The sequence below is a fragment of the Babylonia areolata genome, chromosome 18 (genome assembly GCF_041734735.1).
Source record: "Babylonia areolata isolate BAREFJ2019XMU chromosome 18, ASM4173473v1, whole genome shotgun sequence".
Lineage (NCBI taxonomy): Eukaryota > Metazoa > Mollusca > Gastropoda > Neogastropoda > Buccinidae > Babylonia > Babylonia areolata.
In genome coordinates this window covers 38,180,083-38,195,082 of record NC_134893.1, presented here as the reverse complement: position 1 = coordinate 38,195,082, position 15,000 = coordinate 38,180,083, and the positions used below count along the sequence as shown (strand labels likewise).

The following is a 15,000-nucleotide window of genomic DNA, read 5'->3' as shown; positions in this document are numbered from 1 at the left end:
CTGTTCTTATTTCATCATATTTTGTTACAGCTGGTCAGGGCATGTTCCATTGTTATGGCAGTGTCAAAATTGTTCCAATAAGATTTTCTTCCACCTAGCCTTATTTACAGAGGGACTTATTTCTTGTTTTGAAACTGCTTGATAGTTTCTCAATGCAAATGGTTTACTGACTTGTGATAGTGAGTCCCACTACTAGACTCAGGTGATGGAACAGAGCCAGAGCCAATCATGTGTGTGTTTAAACAAAACCTACACTGAACAGACCAATCAGCTGATTCGTTTGCCTCACTAGGAAAAGATGTGACTAGGTCAAGTTATCTGTTTTGTCTATTTGTAAGTATGCTGATGTCACTGAGGGTATGAGTGTTCCTAAAAAAAATCAAAATATTCTTTTAAAGGATTCATTATTGCTCGTTAGAAAAACTCAGGGGGGCTTGGAAGATGTGCAAATTATTGGAATGCCTAACTGCATGAATTGAACACAATATAGATGTGGGTGACATACAAGAGGAAAGAGAAATGAATGTCAGAATTTTTTTTTTTTAAGAATTTGGGAGGGCGCATCTTTGTAAGATTCAGAACTACAGAAGAAATATTGTGCCTGTGTGTTATAACTGTATGCAGGGGACCTGGCCAGTGCCATCAGAAAGATGACCCAGATTCACTTTGGAGTCTATCACTCTCTGTTTGAATGGTTCAACCCTCTGTACCTCCAAGATAAAGCCAACAACTACACCACCCAGAACTTTGTCGCTGTGAGTTTTGTTTTCTTCTTGTATTTACTGTTCATTTTTCAGCTTGAACAGATTAACTTACATAAACCTAAAGACATAGCTCTGATCAATAGGAATGACAACATTGTGGCCTTGTATACATGTTGACTTAAAATGTGAACCTTATGTTGTGTTTTTTGTTTGTGATTTTTTTCCAGTCATACATGTATGTGTGTATATCTGTTTCTTCATGTTTTTTCACATATAGTTTGATTGATTTTTTTATAGATTCATATTTGTTGCTTATTTTCAGTAAGGACAAAATTATCATGTTTTCTTGTCATCATTAATTCAGTATCGACAATAAACACAGGACTGGACCTTTTTTCTTTACTTGTCAAAGATTGTCTCCCCTGTTTGCAGGCCAAGACAATGCCAGAGCTGTATGAACTGGTGAACACGTACAAACCAGACGTGGTGTGGTCTGATGGGGACTGGATGGTGGATGACTTCTACTGGAATGCCACTCAGTTCCTGGCCTGGCTCTACAATGACAGGTACATGTGTGTGTGCGCGTGTGTTTGTGTGTGTTGTGGTTTGTGTGTGTGTGTTGTGGTGTGTGTGTTGTGGTGTGCATGTGCGTGTGTTGTGTGTGTGTGTTGTGTGATGTTGTGTGTGTGTGTTATGTGTGTTGTATAAAAATGTTCAGACTCCAGGCCCCACATTCCCAAAAGGTGTACGGTTCATAAATGAATGTTTACAACTGTTTGTGCATAACACTGGCTTACGGCGCCGTCATGCCACATGTCCCAACCGTCCCACGTCCGATGGCGACCGATTCGGGTAGGGATGTCCACGGCACTAAGGGACATTAGAATTATTCCCCTTGTGGCATCGAACCATAGACTCTCACACGCAGCATGACACTCCTCCCTCTACAGCGAGGAAACGTAACACCAGGGGATATGTGCTCTAAAGACACCATCCTTTTCGCCGATTATCGGCGCCAAGGAAGGCAACTCCGCATTTGTAACCGACACAGCACATCACTCCTGCCCCCGTGCTGTCCACCAGCGATGTTTCTTCGGTTTCTCATTGGGTCCTGATGCCCATTCGTGGACTTTACACAACCTTGCGCAGCAACTGCACCTTTCTTGCCGTTTCTCAGGCTATTGACAACTGAACTTTTAGGTTCTTCATCCCCGAACACTTGCACACAGCCCACTGCAGGCAACCAATCCTATTACCATTCTCTTCTTGTTATACATAATAACAGGAAATAAATCACAATATTTCCCCTTCTACTCTTTTTGATTTAGTATCAAAATCAACAGCAACTACAAAAAAAAAAAAAAAAAAAAAAATGTGTGTGTGTGTGTGTGTATACCAAAAAAAAAAAAAAAAAAAAAAATATATATGTATATCTATGTATTTATCGTTGAGATATCTTGCTACATTTATACACATTTCTGTTCTGTTTACACTTATAGATGCATACTTATCCCTCGGTATACACATGTGTGTGCGCTTACGGGATAGGTTCATACAACTTTCATATTAACATGTACAATTATCTCTATTCATTGACATCTATTCATTGAGATTCCCTACCTAGCAATATAGGCACACTTGCATTTGCGTCCTTCTGTTCACAATGCCCAGAACTCTCAGCATCTACGTACTGGCACTTTATTCATATGTGTATGTACATTTCATATATAGGTGCATACACAGATTCTTTTCCATTACTGATTATGCACACTTACCCATTTACTTGGGTATATCTGTGCACGCTACACATATGCTTATACAGCCACTTATTTCTTGTAACTCGATCTCTTGTCATTGGCATAATCCCTTTGCACATATATGTATTCATTTTCATAAATTCATCCATACCTTGCTTTCGGAGGACGACTGCACTCACATACAAAACTGCCTCATTCAGGCCTGAATGTACTCCCTTCTCACCCACAGGGCTAAGAATGCCCTCTCTTGGTGCAAGGAGGGACAAGGCAACCCAACTCATTTGCCTACAACAATCACCCATAGGGCTGGAGATGCCCTAACTTGGTACAAGGAGGGATGAGACAGTCCAACTTATAGATGCCACTCCAGACACACATGCCCTTGATTCCTTCCAAGTTTGTAAGGCATCCCTTCTTTCCCCCCTTGTCTACAACAACCTTTGGTTTGCACCACTGTGGTACGACAACAGCTCCACACGGGCCCTACATCCTAGCCAGCCCTCCACTGAAGGGCTGTCTATCTTTGCCTTACAAGTTATAGCAGACCCGAAAACTGCCCACTGGGCAGGAGACAATCACCCTCAGCCCATCTCTTCCACTCCTGTCTAGTAGCAGAAGGCCTGGGTAATAATTGTTTTCCTCTACACTTGGGAGAAAGGCATATTGACGAGGACGGATGCGTCTCACAAAGCACAACGAACCGTCCATTAGCCACAGGGGCGTACCTTTCTGCCCTCTCATACCAGCACAGCAGTTGCCACATTCAAGCACATCAGTTCGCCCCATCACCTTGCTTGAACAAGAGATCCAGCATCGATGTCTCAAACAATTGGCGTTTGAAAGCACTTTCTGCACTTGGTCCTCCCTGCCCGATCCTTTCAGCCTCAACACACAACCACTGCTGTGGTTACAGATGGGCATTCCTTCTCAAGCACTGTCTTTCCAATGAGACACTTCCAGGGGCTTCTAGCCTAGGCAGGCTATCCCATCATGGAGCCCCAGCCTTCAGTCAAGGGCCTGTCAGAGAATGACTTTGTTGTCACTTCGGAAGCAAGCACCATGTCTTTCAGACACACGGTTGCATCACAAGTCCCCGTCAACTCCTTCCGGCTTCCTTACATTTCAACATTACCTGCATGGTGGACACCTTCATCCCTCAAGCACACAGCAGCTGTTTCCTGATTTACCCATGCTGATTGGTGTCCTCCAAGGAACAAGAAATGATAATCAGTCGTGTACGACAGTCACCATCAGAACAGCAGAGGAGGCAACTGCTGTCCCGACTATTCAGGCTGGAATTCGATTATACAATTTATAGTAGAGAGTGCTTTGCCCAAGTTGCATCCCCAGTCCCTCGATCAAGAGGGCCTTAGGACTCATCATTGGGACAGATCCCAAAGGCTAGTTAGGCCCAAGGCTACAGCACTCAGTCCCAGTGCAGTTTGACTTCTAGTCTGAGAGACATAGTCCTTCATGAAAGACTAAGCTGCAAATGATTTCCCTTTGCAATTAAGAAACCACTGATAATACAGCTCTCACTTTGCTGTTGGCCATACTGAAAACGTATGTTAGATCAGTGATTTGATGTAAATAGCCAGTACAACACATCTTGAGCCACTTACCTCCCTGCCCCCGCCCCACTCCATCCCAGACTTAGTGCGCACCACACACAGCCAGAGGCCTGTCATGGATCCAGTCCCCTTTCTCACTAAAGAACCTTCAGCAAACATTTTCCCCATGGAAACCCTCTTCCAATAGGAATTCCACCACAGAATGAGACTCAGTGACCTGCGGGCACATGAAGTGCACTTCCACAGCCTGATCCAACCCAGCCATTGACTGCCGACAACTTTCTGCAGGTTGCTCCAACATGCCACACTCAGGTAGAGAAGCCACCAAGCCTTCCATATGCCTCTTTGTGACACCTTTGGTACCTACCTGGGCAATTACACAGCCCTGTCCCAGAGACACCAGGGACCTCAAGTCTTTTGTTGCCAAATGTCTGCCATTCTAGGCACAGGCAACATACCAGTGCTGTCATTTTTTGGCAACAACAAAAAAGTGGTGGGGGGAGCGCCCATCGCCTGTCAGCTCGCATGGAGGAGCTCTACAGTTCTGGCTGTCACGCCTAAGGCAAGCCCAACATGGTGGCCTACCTCTGTCTTGTGCCACAGTTTCCTTGAAACACATATACCACTTCCACTATCGGCCCACAACCGATGTGGAATCATCAGATCAAACCACATGTGCACCTCCTTGCATTGACGCTCAACCGCATTCAAATGAGACAACCCTATAAGGGTACGTGTTTCCTTCTCTTCCTTTGATTTGAAGGGCTCTCAGTAATGTGCGGATTCAACACACCGACCCGATTTTCTTTGCGCTACATTTATCAGCACAGCTGTGATCCACAGACCTCTCCCACAATACAGCTGCAAACCTCTGTCTTCTTTGCCCGCACCAATATCCTTAGGTGACACAGTACACTCTACTTTCATCGAATTCTACTTGAGGGACGCCTATCGCTTTAGAGACGATGGCTCAAGAGGCGTTGCCTCTGCAGTGGCAAGACATCATGCATGCTGCCTACTGGAAAAACCCTGCCACCTTCATCGATTTCTACCTGAGAGACGTCGCACACCTGCGGGATGATGGCTCAAGAGGCATCGCTTCTGTGGTAGTTGCACAACAGGCCATCGCAGCACACAGACAAACAGGCGAGCCCTCCACCTTGTCATGCTATTCTGCACTAGTTGGGTCACGGTTAAGTATGTGTAATTAAAAGGAAATTTTCTATCTAAAATTATGTTTAAATAACATACTTACCGTGACCCAAATTTAAGACCCTCCCGTCCTCCCCGCTTCTTGTTCTCCCTACTCGCTGCGCTGGTGATGGCATATTGCCGTCAAAAGAGGGCGCTAGCCAGCAGGACAAAAGGGAGGTTACCTACTTCTGGGAGGTTATCGGCCGTAGTACTTTCGTTTTCTCCGCATAGGCGGATAGTAGTTTGCAAAGGACAGGAATATCAGACCCCTGCCGGAGTCTGCACTAGTTGGGTCACAGTAAGTATGTTATTTAAACATAATTTTAGATAGAAAATATCCTTTTCATCCCTTTCAAAAACAATATTTATATTTTGATAAATATGGTATACAATCTGTGATCTCTGATATAAAAAATGGTGTATGGAGGAATAGTTGTAAACTGTACAAGTTTTAGCAAGAGACACAATGATTCTTTCCATATACAGTTTCAGATTTGATTTCTTATTTAAAGATTAATCATATGACAACAGCACATCAAATAATGATTTCAAACAATTATTATATGACATATCTTATGAAGACTAACATATTCAAAGAGTATATGCCAGATGACTGAAGCCCGAAATGTCTTCTCTGTCCTTTTCTGTCTCACATCCAGCCCTGTCAAAGACACTGTGGTAACCAACGACCGCTGGGGGAAGAATGCAAGGTGCAAGCATGGAGGCTTCTGGAACTGTCACGACAGATTTGTGCCTGGTGAGTGACAGAGTAAGGGAGCAGGGGCCTAGTGGTTAAACCACCTGACAAGGAAGCAAGTGCTTGTGGGTTTGAGTGCCATGTATGGACCGGGACTTTTACTCCCCTCTCTTTTGGACTTTGAGTGGTGGTCTGGGTGCTGGTCATTCCTGACCCTGAGTGCTGCATGCACTTTGCGCATGTACACACACACACACACACATTCCCACATTACCATCATAATACTGCAGAACTTTGTCAAAATTGCAACAACAAAAAACCACCCCACTTTGTTTTAATGTCTCCAGGGAAGCTTTTAAAACACAAGTGGGAGAACTGCATGACTCTGGACAAAGGATCGTGGGGATTCCGCCGTGATACGCAGCTTTCTCAGATCTACACCATGGATGAACTGATTAGTCTGCTTGTCAAGACTGTCAGGTCAGCACCTTCAGATTTTTTTTGTGATATTTTTTTGCCCTTCCATTTCTAGTACACTCTGTGGAAGCACCACAGAACGTGGAGTGTGTGTGTGTGTGTGTGTGTGTGTGTGTGTGTGTGTGTGATGAGATGATAATGCTATATTCATTTTGGGTTGACTGATCTGCTTATAAAGACTATCAGGTGAGCAATCATTACTTGTGTGTTGTTTATTAAGTGCTCCTCTCTCTCTTTTTCTTAGGTCTGTTAAGATAATTTAGAGGAATCTTTACCCCCTTTTTATTATGATTTTCTCGGAAAGTACATGAACATTGGTTGTTTTTTCCCCTATGTCCTGCTTTTCTTCAGTCTGGGAGGCAATCTGCTGGTGAACGTAGGCCCCACAGCCTATGGGACGATCAACCCAATCTACGAGGAGCGCCTGCGTCAGATGGGTCAGTGGCTGGCTGTCAACGGAGAGGCCATCTACAGCACCCACCCCTGGACCTACCAGAATGACACCACCAACCCTGATGTCTGGTCAGTGAGGAGGAGCAGTGATTAACTGTGGAAGTTTTAGCAAGAGACACAATGATTCTTTCCACAGAAAAAGTTCTAAGTGATGTTATGTCAGTATTACATCACATTGTTGCATAAAATGTTTGTCAATGAAAACTTGGAAGATCAAATAAGAGTCCTTTTGTTTGGCAGTAGTCTTCATGAGGCTGATAGAAATTGATGTCTGTTGGCGACATGGATGACGTTACTTAAGATTAAAGCAACCAGTTGATCTGGTACTTTAGGACCATCCTCTACTTAGGGTGCAGCTATCTGGGACAAACGAAGATATTGTTTGACAGCGCCACCAGTGCTACAATACTTACAGAAGTTTGGAACTTCAATGTCATTCCTTCTTGACTTTGGTGCATTTCAAAGCTGTACTTTTTTTCTTCTTTCTGTTGTTGTTTACAAAGTCCATAGAATTCCCATGTTCTTGCTTCATTACAACTCCTGATGGTCCTGCCTCCCCAACCCCTTTCCCCCGCACCTGTGTGAGAGGATGATGTTTTCCCTTCAGGTACACGTCCAGGAAGGAAGGTTCTGGCACTGTGGTGTACGCCATCCTGCTGAAGTGGCTGCCTGGCACCACCCTGCAGCTTGGAGCACCCGTCGTCAGTGACCAGACCTCCATCACTCTCCTCGGCTACAGCGGTGCCCCCTTCCACTTTGTGGGGCAGACAACTCAGGGTGTGACGGTCACCGTGCCCACCATCCCTTTCAGCAGCATGCCCTGTCAGTGGGGCTGGGTCTTCAAACTGCTCCACTTGAAAAACCAGTAGACTGCTGGATTTTTTCTACTAACTTTTTTAACATTCCTTCACCAACTTCTCCTTAAATATATTGATATAGATATATAAGTAAGTCAGTGATTTTGTAACGACCCATGAAGAGATTACAGAACTGGTGTGAAGATTAAAAGGAATCATTTTCCTTTCCAAGGTAGTCCACAACAATGCTGTCAAGTTGGGAATGTGCAGTATTGTAGATTTTTGGTCATAGCAAAGTGTTGGTGTCATTTACTGGTTCATGATTTTTAAAATGTGCAATTCTGTTCTCAGGAACACATGTATTTTCACTTCAAAACATATGTGATTTATTGTGCAGCATGATTTGGTCATTATATTTGCATTTCTTAGTCTATTCATGCCTTAAAAGGCTCTTGATCTTTCACCGAAATTGACTGGAAAAACAAATTGAGCTTCTAGTCATTTAGATGAGACAATAAACCGAGGTCCTGTGTGCAACACACACTTGGTGCACTGAAAAAGAACCCATGGCAACAAAAGTGTTGACCTCTGGTAAAATTCTGTAGAAGAAATCCACTCTGATAGGTACACAAATATATATGAATGCATTCAAGGTCTGACTAGCATACTGGGATATGCTTTTGTCAGGCATCTACTTAGCAGATGTGTGGTTTAGTGTATATGGATTTGTCTAAACACAGTGACGCCTCCTCAAGAAACTGAAACTGAAAATTAAAAGGCATGGTACTTACATACAGATTTTCTATGTGCAAGCAGTTTGCTTCAAATACATTCTGGAATTTAAAATGTGTGTTCATTTTATTGCACAAAATGAAGTTTCAAAAGCCAAACTGTTTATAAATAACAGTTCCAAAGAAAATGCTATTGTGTACTCTCAACTGTTAAGAGCATCAGCCTAAACAACTAACACTCATTCCAAGGTCAGAATCAGTCAACACATGTATGTACAGGGTGGGGGTAGAAACACTACAAAACAAACAGCAGCAAGAGATGTATATATATATATATATATATATATATATATACCAAAGAAAGTGATGTCAATAATACAGAATAGAAAATAACTCTCCTCAGATTTTTTTTTTTTTACCAAAAATGAAGAGTTAAGTTCGTTTGCTGGAGGTATGTCATGACAAACTCTCTACCATGAAGACAGTCAGGCAGCCAAGATCCATAACACGCACCGTCTATCAACTGAAGCTGAAACAGTGATGGGTGTTTTGGGCTTCTCAACCATTTAAGCGCAGTTTGACTTTGTTTTGAATTTTTTAGAGTCTAAAGGCCTGGGGTAAGGTGTAAAGATGCCCCCATAAAATCAAAGTGCTGTAAAACAATTTCCCCCCTTTTTTTTTTAGCCATATATACACAGATATATCTATATATCTACATAGCTATATATAATTATGTTGTTTTTTTTCTTTGGATTGTCTGATGGTACAAGAGGTTTTATTGTTGTGCCTTGGTATTGTGATAACCTGTGTCTGTATAGTTTGGGTGCAATCTCTAAGAACACTGATTCAAATATTGTCGTTGCTATGATGGGTCAGTGTTGTCACACACACACATGTTGTGGATTTTGCAGTGTATTTTAGTCATGTGCTTTTCCCTGTGTATTCTTTTATTTTTTAGTCTTGCTTATTATCATGGATTCCAGGTGTTGTTTATTCTGGCTTACAAACTTAAAACATATGTAACTAGCATAATGCAGGGTAATCAGTTCTTATCATTCTGATTTATTTCCATTTCCAAGGGAACAATCTCGAGCTGAGAGAACGAAAATAGGTTATATAAGTGCCTGATCAATGCACATTCATTGAAATGTTCTCATCCAAGTCTTTTGTTAATGCTGTGCCTGATCCATGCACATTCATTGAAATGTTCTCATCCAAGTCTGTTGTTAAAGATCCCTTTTTTGGAAAAGAAAGGGTTAGGCCTCCCTTTGGAAAACACATTCAAGCAGGTGCTAGCACACACAGGTGCACACACGCACACACACACACACACCGCACGCACACGCGCGCACACAGTGTGTGCACACACAACACACATGCACAAACGCGCGTGTGCGCACTCGCACACATACTTACACACATTTTAATGATGAGAATTTCTTCAGTTTTGGACATGGATATGAAAAAGCAAATGATGAATGGACATTTAGAATTGCATGACAGCTGACAATATCAGTGATATGGAGCATAATACTGTTTTGGTGTGCGTGTGTGTGTGTGTGATCTTTTTCTATGGTGTACATCATATTGGTCCAAGTATCAGCTAATTTTGTTGCTGATAGGTATATCACACATGGTTGTTATCCACAAATACTACAGTTTATGTGAAAAATAAAAGGCTCCAAATTAATCAGGGTATTGTCCAATGAATTTAATTGTACAAGCTGCATTTGCTGTTTGCAAATGTCTTGATTCACTGAACCCTGAATATAGGTAGGGTGTGGAAATTAAAATGGTTTCAAAGTTCCGACATATGCCTTCAAAGCAAGCAAAGACAACTGACTTGTACGGTATATCCAGCTGTTTCCACATGTGTCATTTGCAGGTAAAAAACTGTTAATTTCAGAATAGTACCTGCGTTTTCCACATTAGTACAGCAGGGAAGCCTGCTGAGGCTGCAGACTCCCCATGGATAAGAATCTTATGTATTTGTGAATTAAACATGGAAGGATGTGTTAACATGGACAGATACAGGAGTGTTTCAAATTGTCTTAGCCAGAATCTTGTACACCAGCAGTGTTCGTGTTGTTCATCTTTTGCAAGATTTTACTTGACAGCTTTCATAACAGGTCAACATTGTAACTTTGTTTATCATAGTGACAGCTAGAATCTCATTATTACTGTGAGAGGAAGAATCAGTCCCATGTTAAATTCTATATGTTTTTTTTCTGATTATTGGGTTCATTGATTATGTTTAATCTGTAATTAAACATGTTTATATATGCAAACTGAAACATATTTTGTATATTCAGCAATGCAGACTGGAAGACATTTTGAATATACATTCAGCAATCAAGCTGAAGAAGAAGTTTGGATATGTTGTTAAGAAAGCTTTACATTTGTAATGGTGTTTCAAAGAAATACAGTTGAATCAATCTGTGATTATGTAAAGTTATTATTATTATTTTTTAATATCTGTTACCTCACAACTGTGTATTGAGATGATTTTTTAAATGTTCCTGTGTAGTAATCCACACAACATATCACAAGGTTTTCTATTTTCTATTATATCCAGTTAGTTTTATGTAGAAAGTTGGGAATTATTGCAACAAAAATTGCAGTAGCTATTTTTTGGTCACATGGAATAATAGAAATAAATTTTGCACAATGTCTGTGAAGTGCACAATGTCTGTGAAATGCACAATATCTGTAAAGTGGTGGAATAAACAAAAAGAAAACTGGTATTGAATGTGATCATGATTGTACTGGGTGAATCAATGACAGATGTTTTGAATAGTTGTAACTGGCATGGTTTGATTGTTGTGAATTTTCCTGTTTCTCTTTATTCTTGAAAAGGCAAACATTTTTTAGTTATATATTTTTATTTTCTGATGTAAAACTTATTCTCTTTAATTTGTGATTTGTGTGCTTTACCAGACATGTGTACATGCACACGAACGAACACACACACACACACACACACACACACACATACATGCACATGCACACACAAACACACATGCACGTGTCAGAATTTTAATTCATGCACACACACGTGCAAAAAATGTACATGTATACAAATTCAAAACATCAGAATCTCAATGACACTGAGGTTCACACACATACACGGCCGGCCATATGCATAATTATGCACACACACACACACACACACACACAAACCTACGCATATACACACATGCATGCATGTTGCACACTGAACACAAAAACACATCCATACATCAAAGACACAGATATACAAATAATTTGCATACATGAGCTCATACAGGCACAACACCCCCCCCCCCCCCCACCACACACACACACACACACACACATTTCACCATAAAATCAGACCATCTTTGATTTCTTTCTAAAGAACACTATAATAAAATGGAGATGTCATACAGAAATATACAATTACAAATTTAGAAGGGCTATGACAAAATTTATTTATTACTGGAGACTCTCTCTCTCTCTCTCCAAATATATGATATATAAATATAATATATAGATAGATGTGTGTATTAATATTTGTACATAATTCATTTCACCTTTCTTTACTTTTTCTGCACACACATGCATGCATGCATGCACGCACACACATTTTCTATGCACACACATACACTATAAAATCAGGCCATCCTTGCTTTCTCTCAAACAATAGAGGTGTCATACAGAAATATACAATTCAAAGTTTAAAATGGCTGTGACAAAATTTCTTTGTTATTGGAGAATCTCTCTCTCTCTCCCTCTCTCTACAGATATCGACATATATATATATATATATGTCTACATACATACATATATATATATATATAGAGAGAGAGAGAGAGAGAATGCTGAACACTGAATGACTCTTACTTTTTCTGTTGGTGATGAGCGGTAAGAAATAGGATCTGGGGGAGAAGAGTGAGAGTATTAAAAAACAAGAGGCAAAGCCTTAAATTAAGACACTTGTGCTTCACACTTTATCCAGTAAGGAATCAAAAGGAGAGGGAAAAAAAAAGAGATAAAAAAATCGTTAAAAAGTGTTCTGTGTTAAATATGGTATATGAAATAAGGTTGGGAGAAAAAAAGAAAGAAAAAAGAAGGCATGCGAGCAGGATCAAACCATGCATGTTCAGTTCCGAAGCAAGCAGACAAAAATCCCCACTGTTGTAGCGCATCTGACGTCTTTTGACTAACTTTAGTATTTAAAGCAATGTTGTTGTTTTCTTCTTCATGCGATAAATAGACATGGTTGTATTGGACGTAATAACATTGTTTAAATCATGTTTTGTGTGTGTTTTATTATATCTTGGTTATTATTTTATTTCAGTGGTAAAGGAGATGTTGTCATTGCTTTGAGCACGCAGTCTTTGTTGTTGTTTTAATCAGTAGAGATCGATGGATGTAACAGCTCCTGCCCATCTGAATCGATCGATCAATGCATGTGATATTTAGTCATTCAGTGATGTTTTTAGATTATCGTCTCATGCATTGAAGTTCCCACTTGCAAATGAGTGTGTGATGTGCCCCACGCACACACAGGACGCTAAGTTATTCACCAGAAGTGACACTCAGATGAGCACACAAGAGCTCCTGGAATATCTTGCAAAACTTCAGGACTGGTCAAGAAAGTGGCTCCTCAAGTTCCACCCTCAGAAGTGCTGTGTACTGAGACTAGGTAGGCAGAGTGAGCCAGAGACCAACAACTACACAGAAGAACAAATGACTGATGGCAGCCCGTCTACGCTGAGGCTAGCAGAAAGTGAGGCAGAAAAGGATCTAGGCGTCACAACAGACAGAAAGCTGGCATTCAAGCAGCACGTGGCACAGTCAACTGCAAAGGCGAACTGCACAGTTGGGGTAATCCGCCGATCGTTTGGCTACCTCACAGAAAAGACCTTCACACAGCTATACAAGAGCCTGGTTAGACCACTCAGAATATGGTTACTATGTCTGGCATCCTCAGTCAAAGTCCCTCTGTTAGATGTTGAGGATGTCCAACGGTGAGACACAAAACTTCTGGGCCACATCAGGGACAAACCCTACCCTGATAGACTGAGGATCTTGAGACAACCCAGCTTGGAGCACAGACGACAGAGGGGAGACCTGATCAAGGTGTATAGTCTCCGTCTCTCTCTCTCTCTCTCTGCCCGCACACACACACTTATACACAAACATATACGTTGTGTGCATCCCGCTGACACACAGTAAATACATTATTCGGTGAACACACACACACACACACACATTCACACTGTTTCGCCGCGATATGAGATTCAGTACTGATGATGGTTTTAAAGTTAATCAATGTAATTTGTCACAATTTACAAAGAAAACCAAGAAGGACTTTATGGAATAAGTTCTAACTGGAAAGAAAAATACCACTGAAAAGAAATATGTCAGTAACAGAACGCCTGTAACGCTAGGGTACATTTTAGCTGGTCATTCTTGATAGTAAAAGACTGAGTGATATAATATGAATCTCTACAAACCTAATCTTAGTCAAATAGGACACTTCTTTAATAACAACATATCATTTTTGTTGATCACACACTTTCTCGACAATATAAAAACAGTGTCTTTTAATCATACTCTGGTATATTCATACTGTAAATCATTTTTGGCAGACAAGTATATTTGGAAGGCAAATTGATAAAACTTTAGGGAAATTATTATGAACCAATGACAGCTGACCACCAATGACCATTGCTGACCACTGACCGTCGTGACCACCAGACCACCACTGGTCACTGACCAAGGCTGACCTGGGAGAACATAGTGATGATGATGATGGAGTCTCCCGTCGGACAGACGGATGAGTAGACAGGCAGGCTTATCTGTCGGTGTGTGTCCTCATAATGGAGAAGAGGCCGGTTCTGGATGCGCAGCACTTCCCACAGGTGTTGCAAGGGAAAACGTCTCCAGAAGTTGAGCTCTGCTTCCTTCGCTCACGCTTCTCCTAAACGGCCAGCGTTATCTTGTTTTCAAACGTCTTTATGCCACTAGAGCACAGCATCCTCCAGCGAGAGCGGTCAAGGGCATCAGTTTCCCAGGAAGCGATGTCTATGTCACAGGCTTTGAGGTTTGTCTTCAAGGTGTCCTTAAAGCGCTTGCAGGGTCTTCCAAGTTCGCGGTGGCCTTCCTCAGTGTGCAAGCCTCGAGTTCGTGTGTGTGTGTGTGTGTGTGCGTGCGTGTGTTTGTAGAGGGGCGGAGCGGGGAGGGGGGGGGGGGGGGGGAGTGGATTCCTGTATATGCGCGCACGTGTAGGTGTATGTGAGTTTATTCAATAATCTTTAGGGTAGCGAATGGTAATGCTTACTCTGGTGGGGTTGTGAATAATAAGTCAAGTGCTGCTTTCATTATTCCAAAACCTTAAGTAACTCAACAGTTACTTCATCTGGAAAAGTTCTAAAAAGTTCTTCTTCACTGCTGAACAATTCTGATGGTGTTAAAATGTATAACTGATCTCGTTTCCGAAAAACCGTTTTTCTATTTTGTGTTGATAGTAAATCAGTTCTTCACACTATCAGATCTTTAAAAGACACAGTCAGGTCAGAACTCATTGAAATAACCATTTCGTTCACGAACTCGAGGCTTACACATGTTGCGGCACATTATTGTCGCCATGCAC

The 15,000-nt window shown here is 41.5% G+C and overlaps 1 protein-coding gene across 1 annotated transcript in view; it reads left to right on the top strand.

Annotated features, from left to right (window-relative positions):
- Positions 1-11,123, top strand: part of LOC143292740 (alpha-L-fucosidase-like) — a 17,194-nt gene extending 6,071 nt beyond the window's left edge. Inside the window, exons 4-9 of the mRNA XM_076603278.1 lie at positions 625-755; positions 1,137-1,270; positions 5,886-5,983; positions 6,271-6,403; positions 6,752-6,922; positions 7,461-11,123. Of these exons, the coding sequence (XP_076459393.1) occupies positions 625-755; positions 1,137-1,270; positions 5,886-5,983; positions 6,271-6,403; positions 6,752-6,922; positions 7,461-7,722 (929 nt within the window). The 3' untranslated portion in view covers positions 7,723-11,123. The remainder of the gene's footprint in view (positions 1-624; positions 756-1,136; positions 1,271-5,885; positions 5,984-6,270; positions 6,404-6,751; positions 6,923-7,460) is intronic.
- Positions 11,124-15,000: the final 3,877 nt, after the last annotated feature.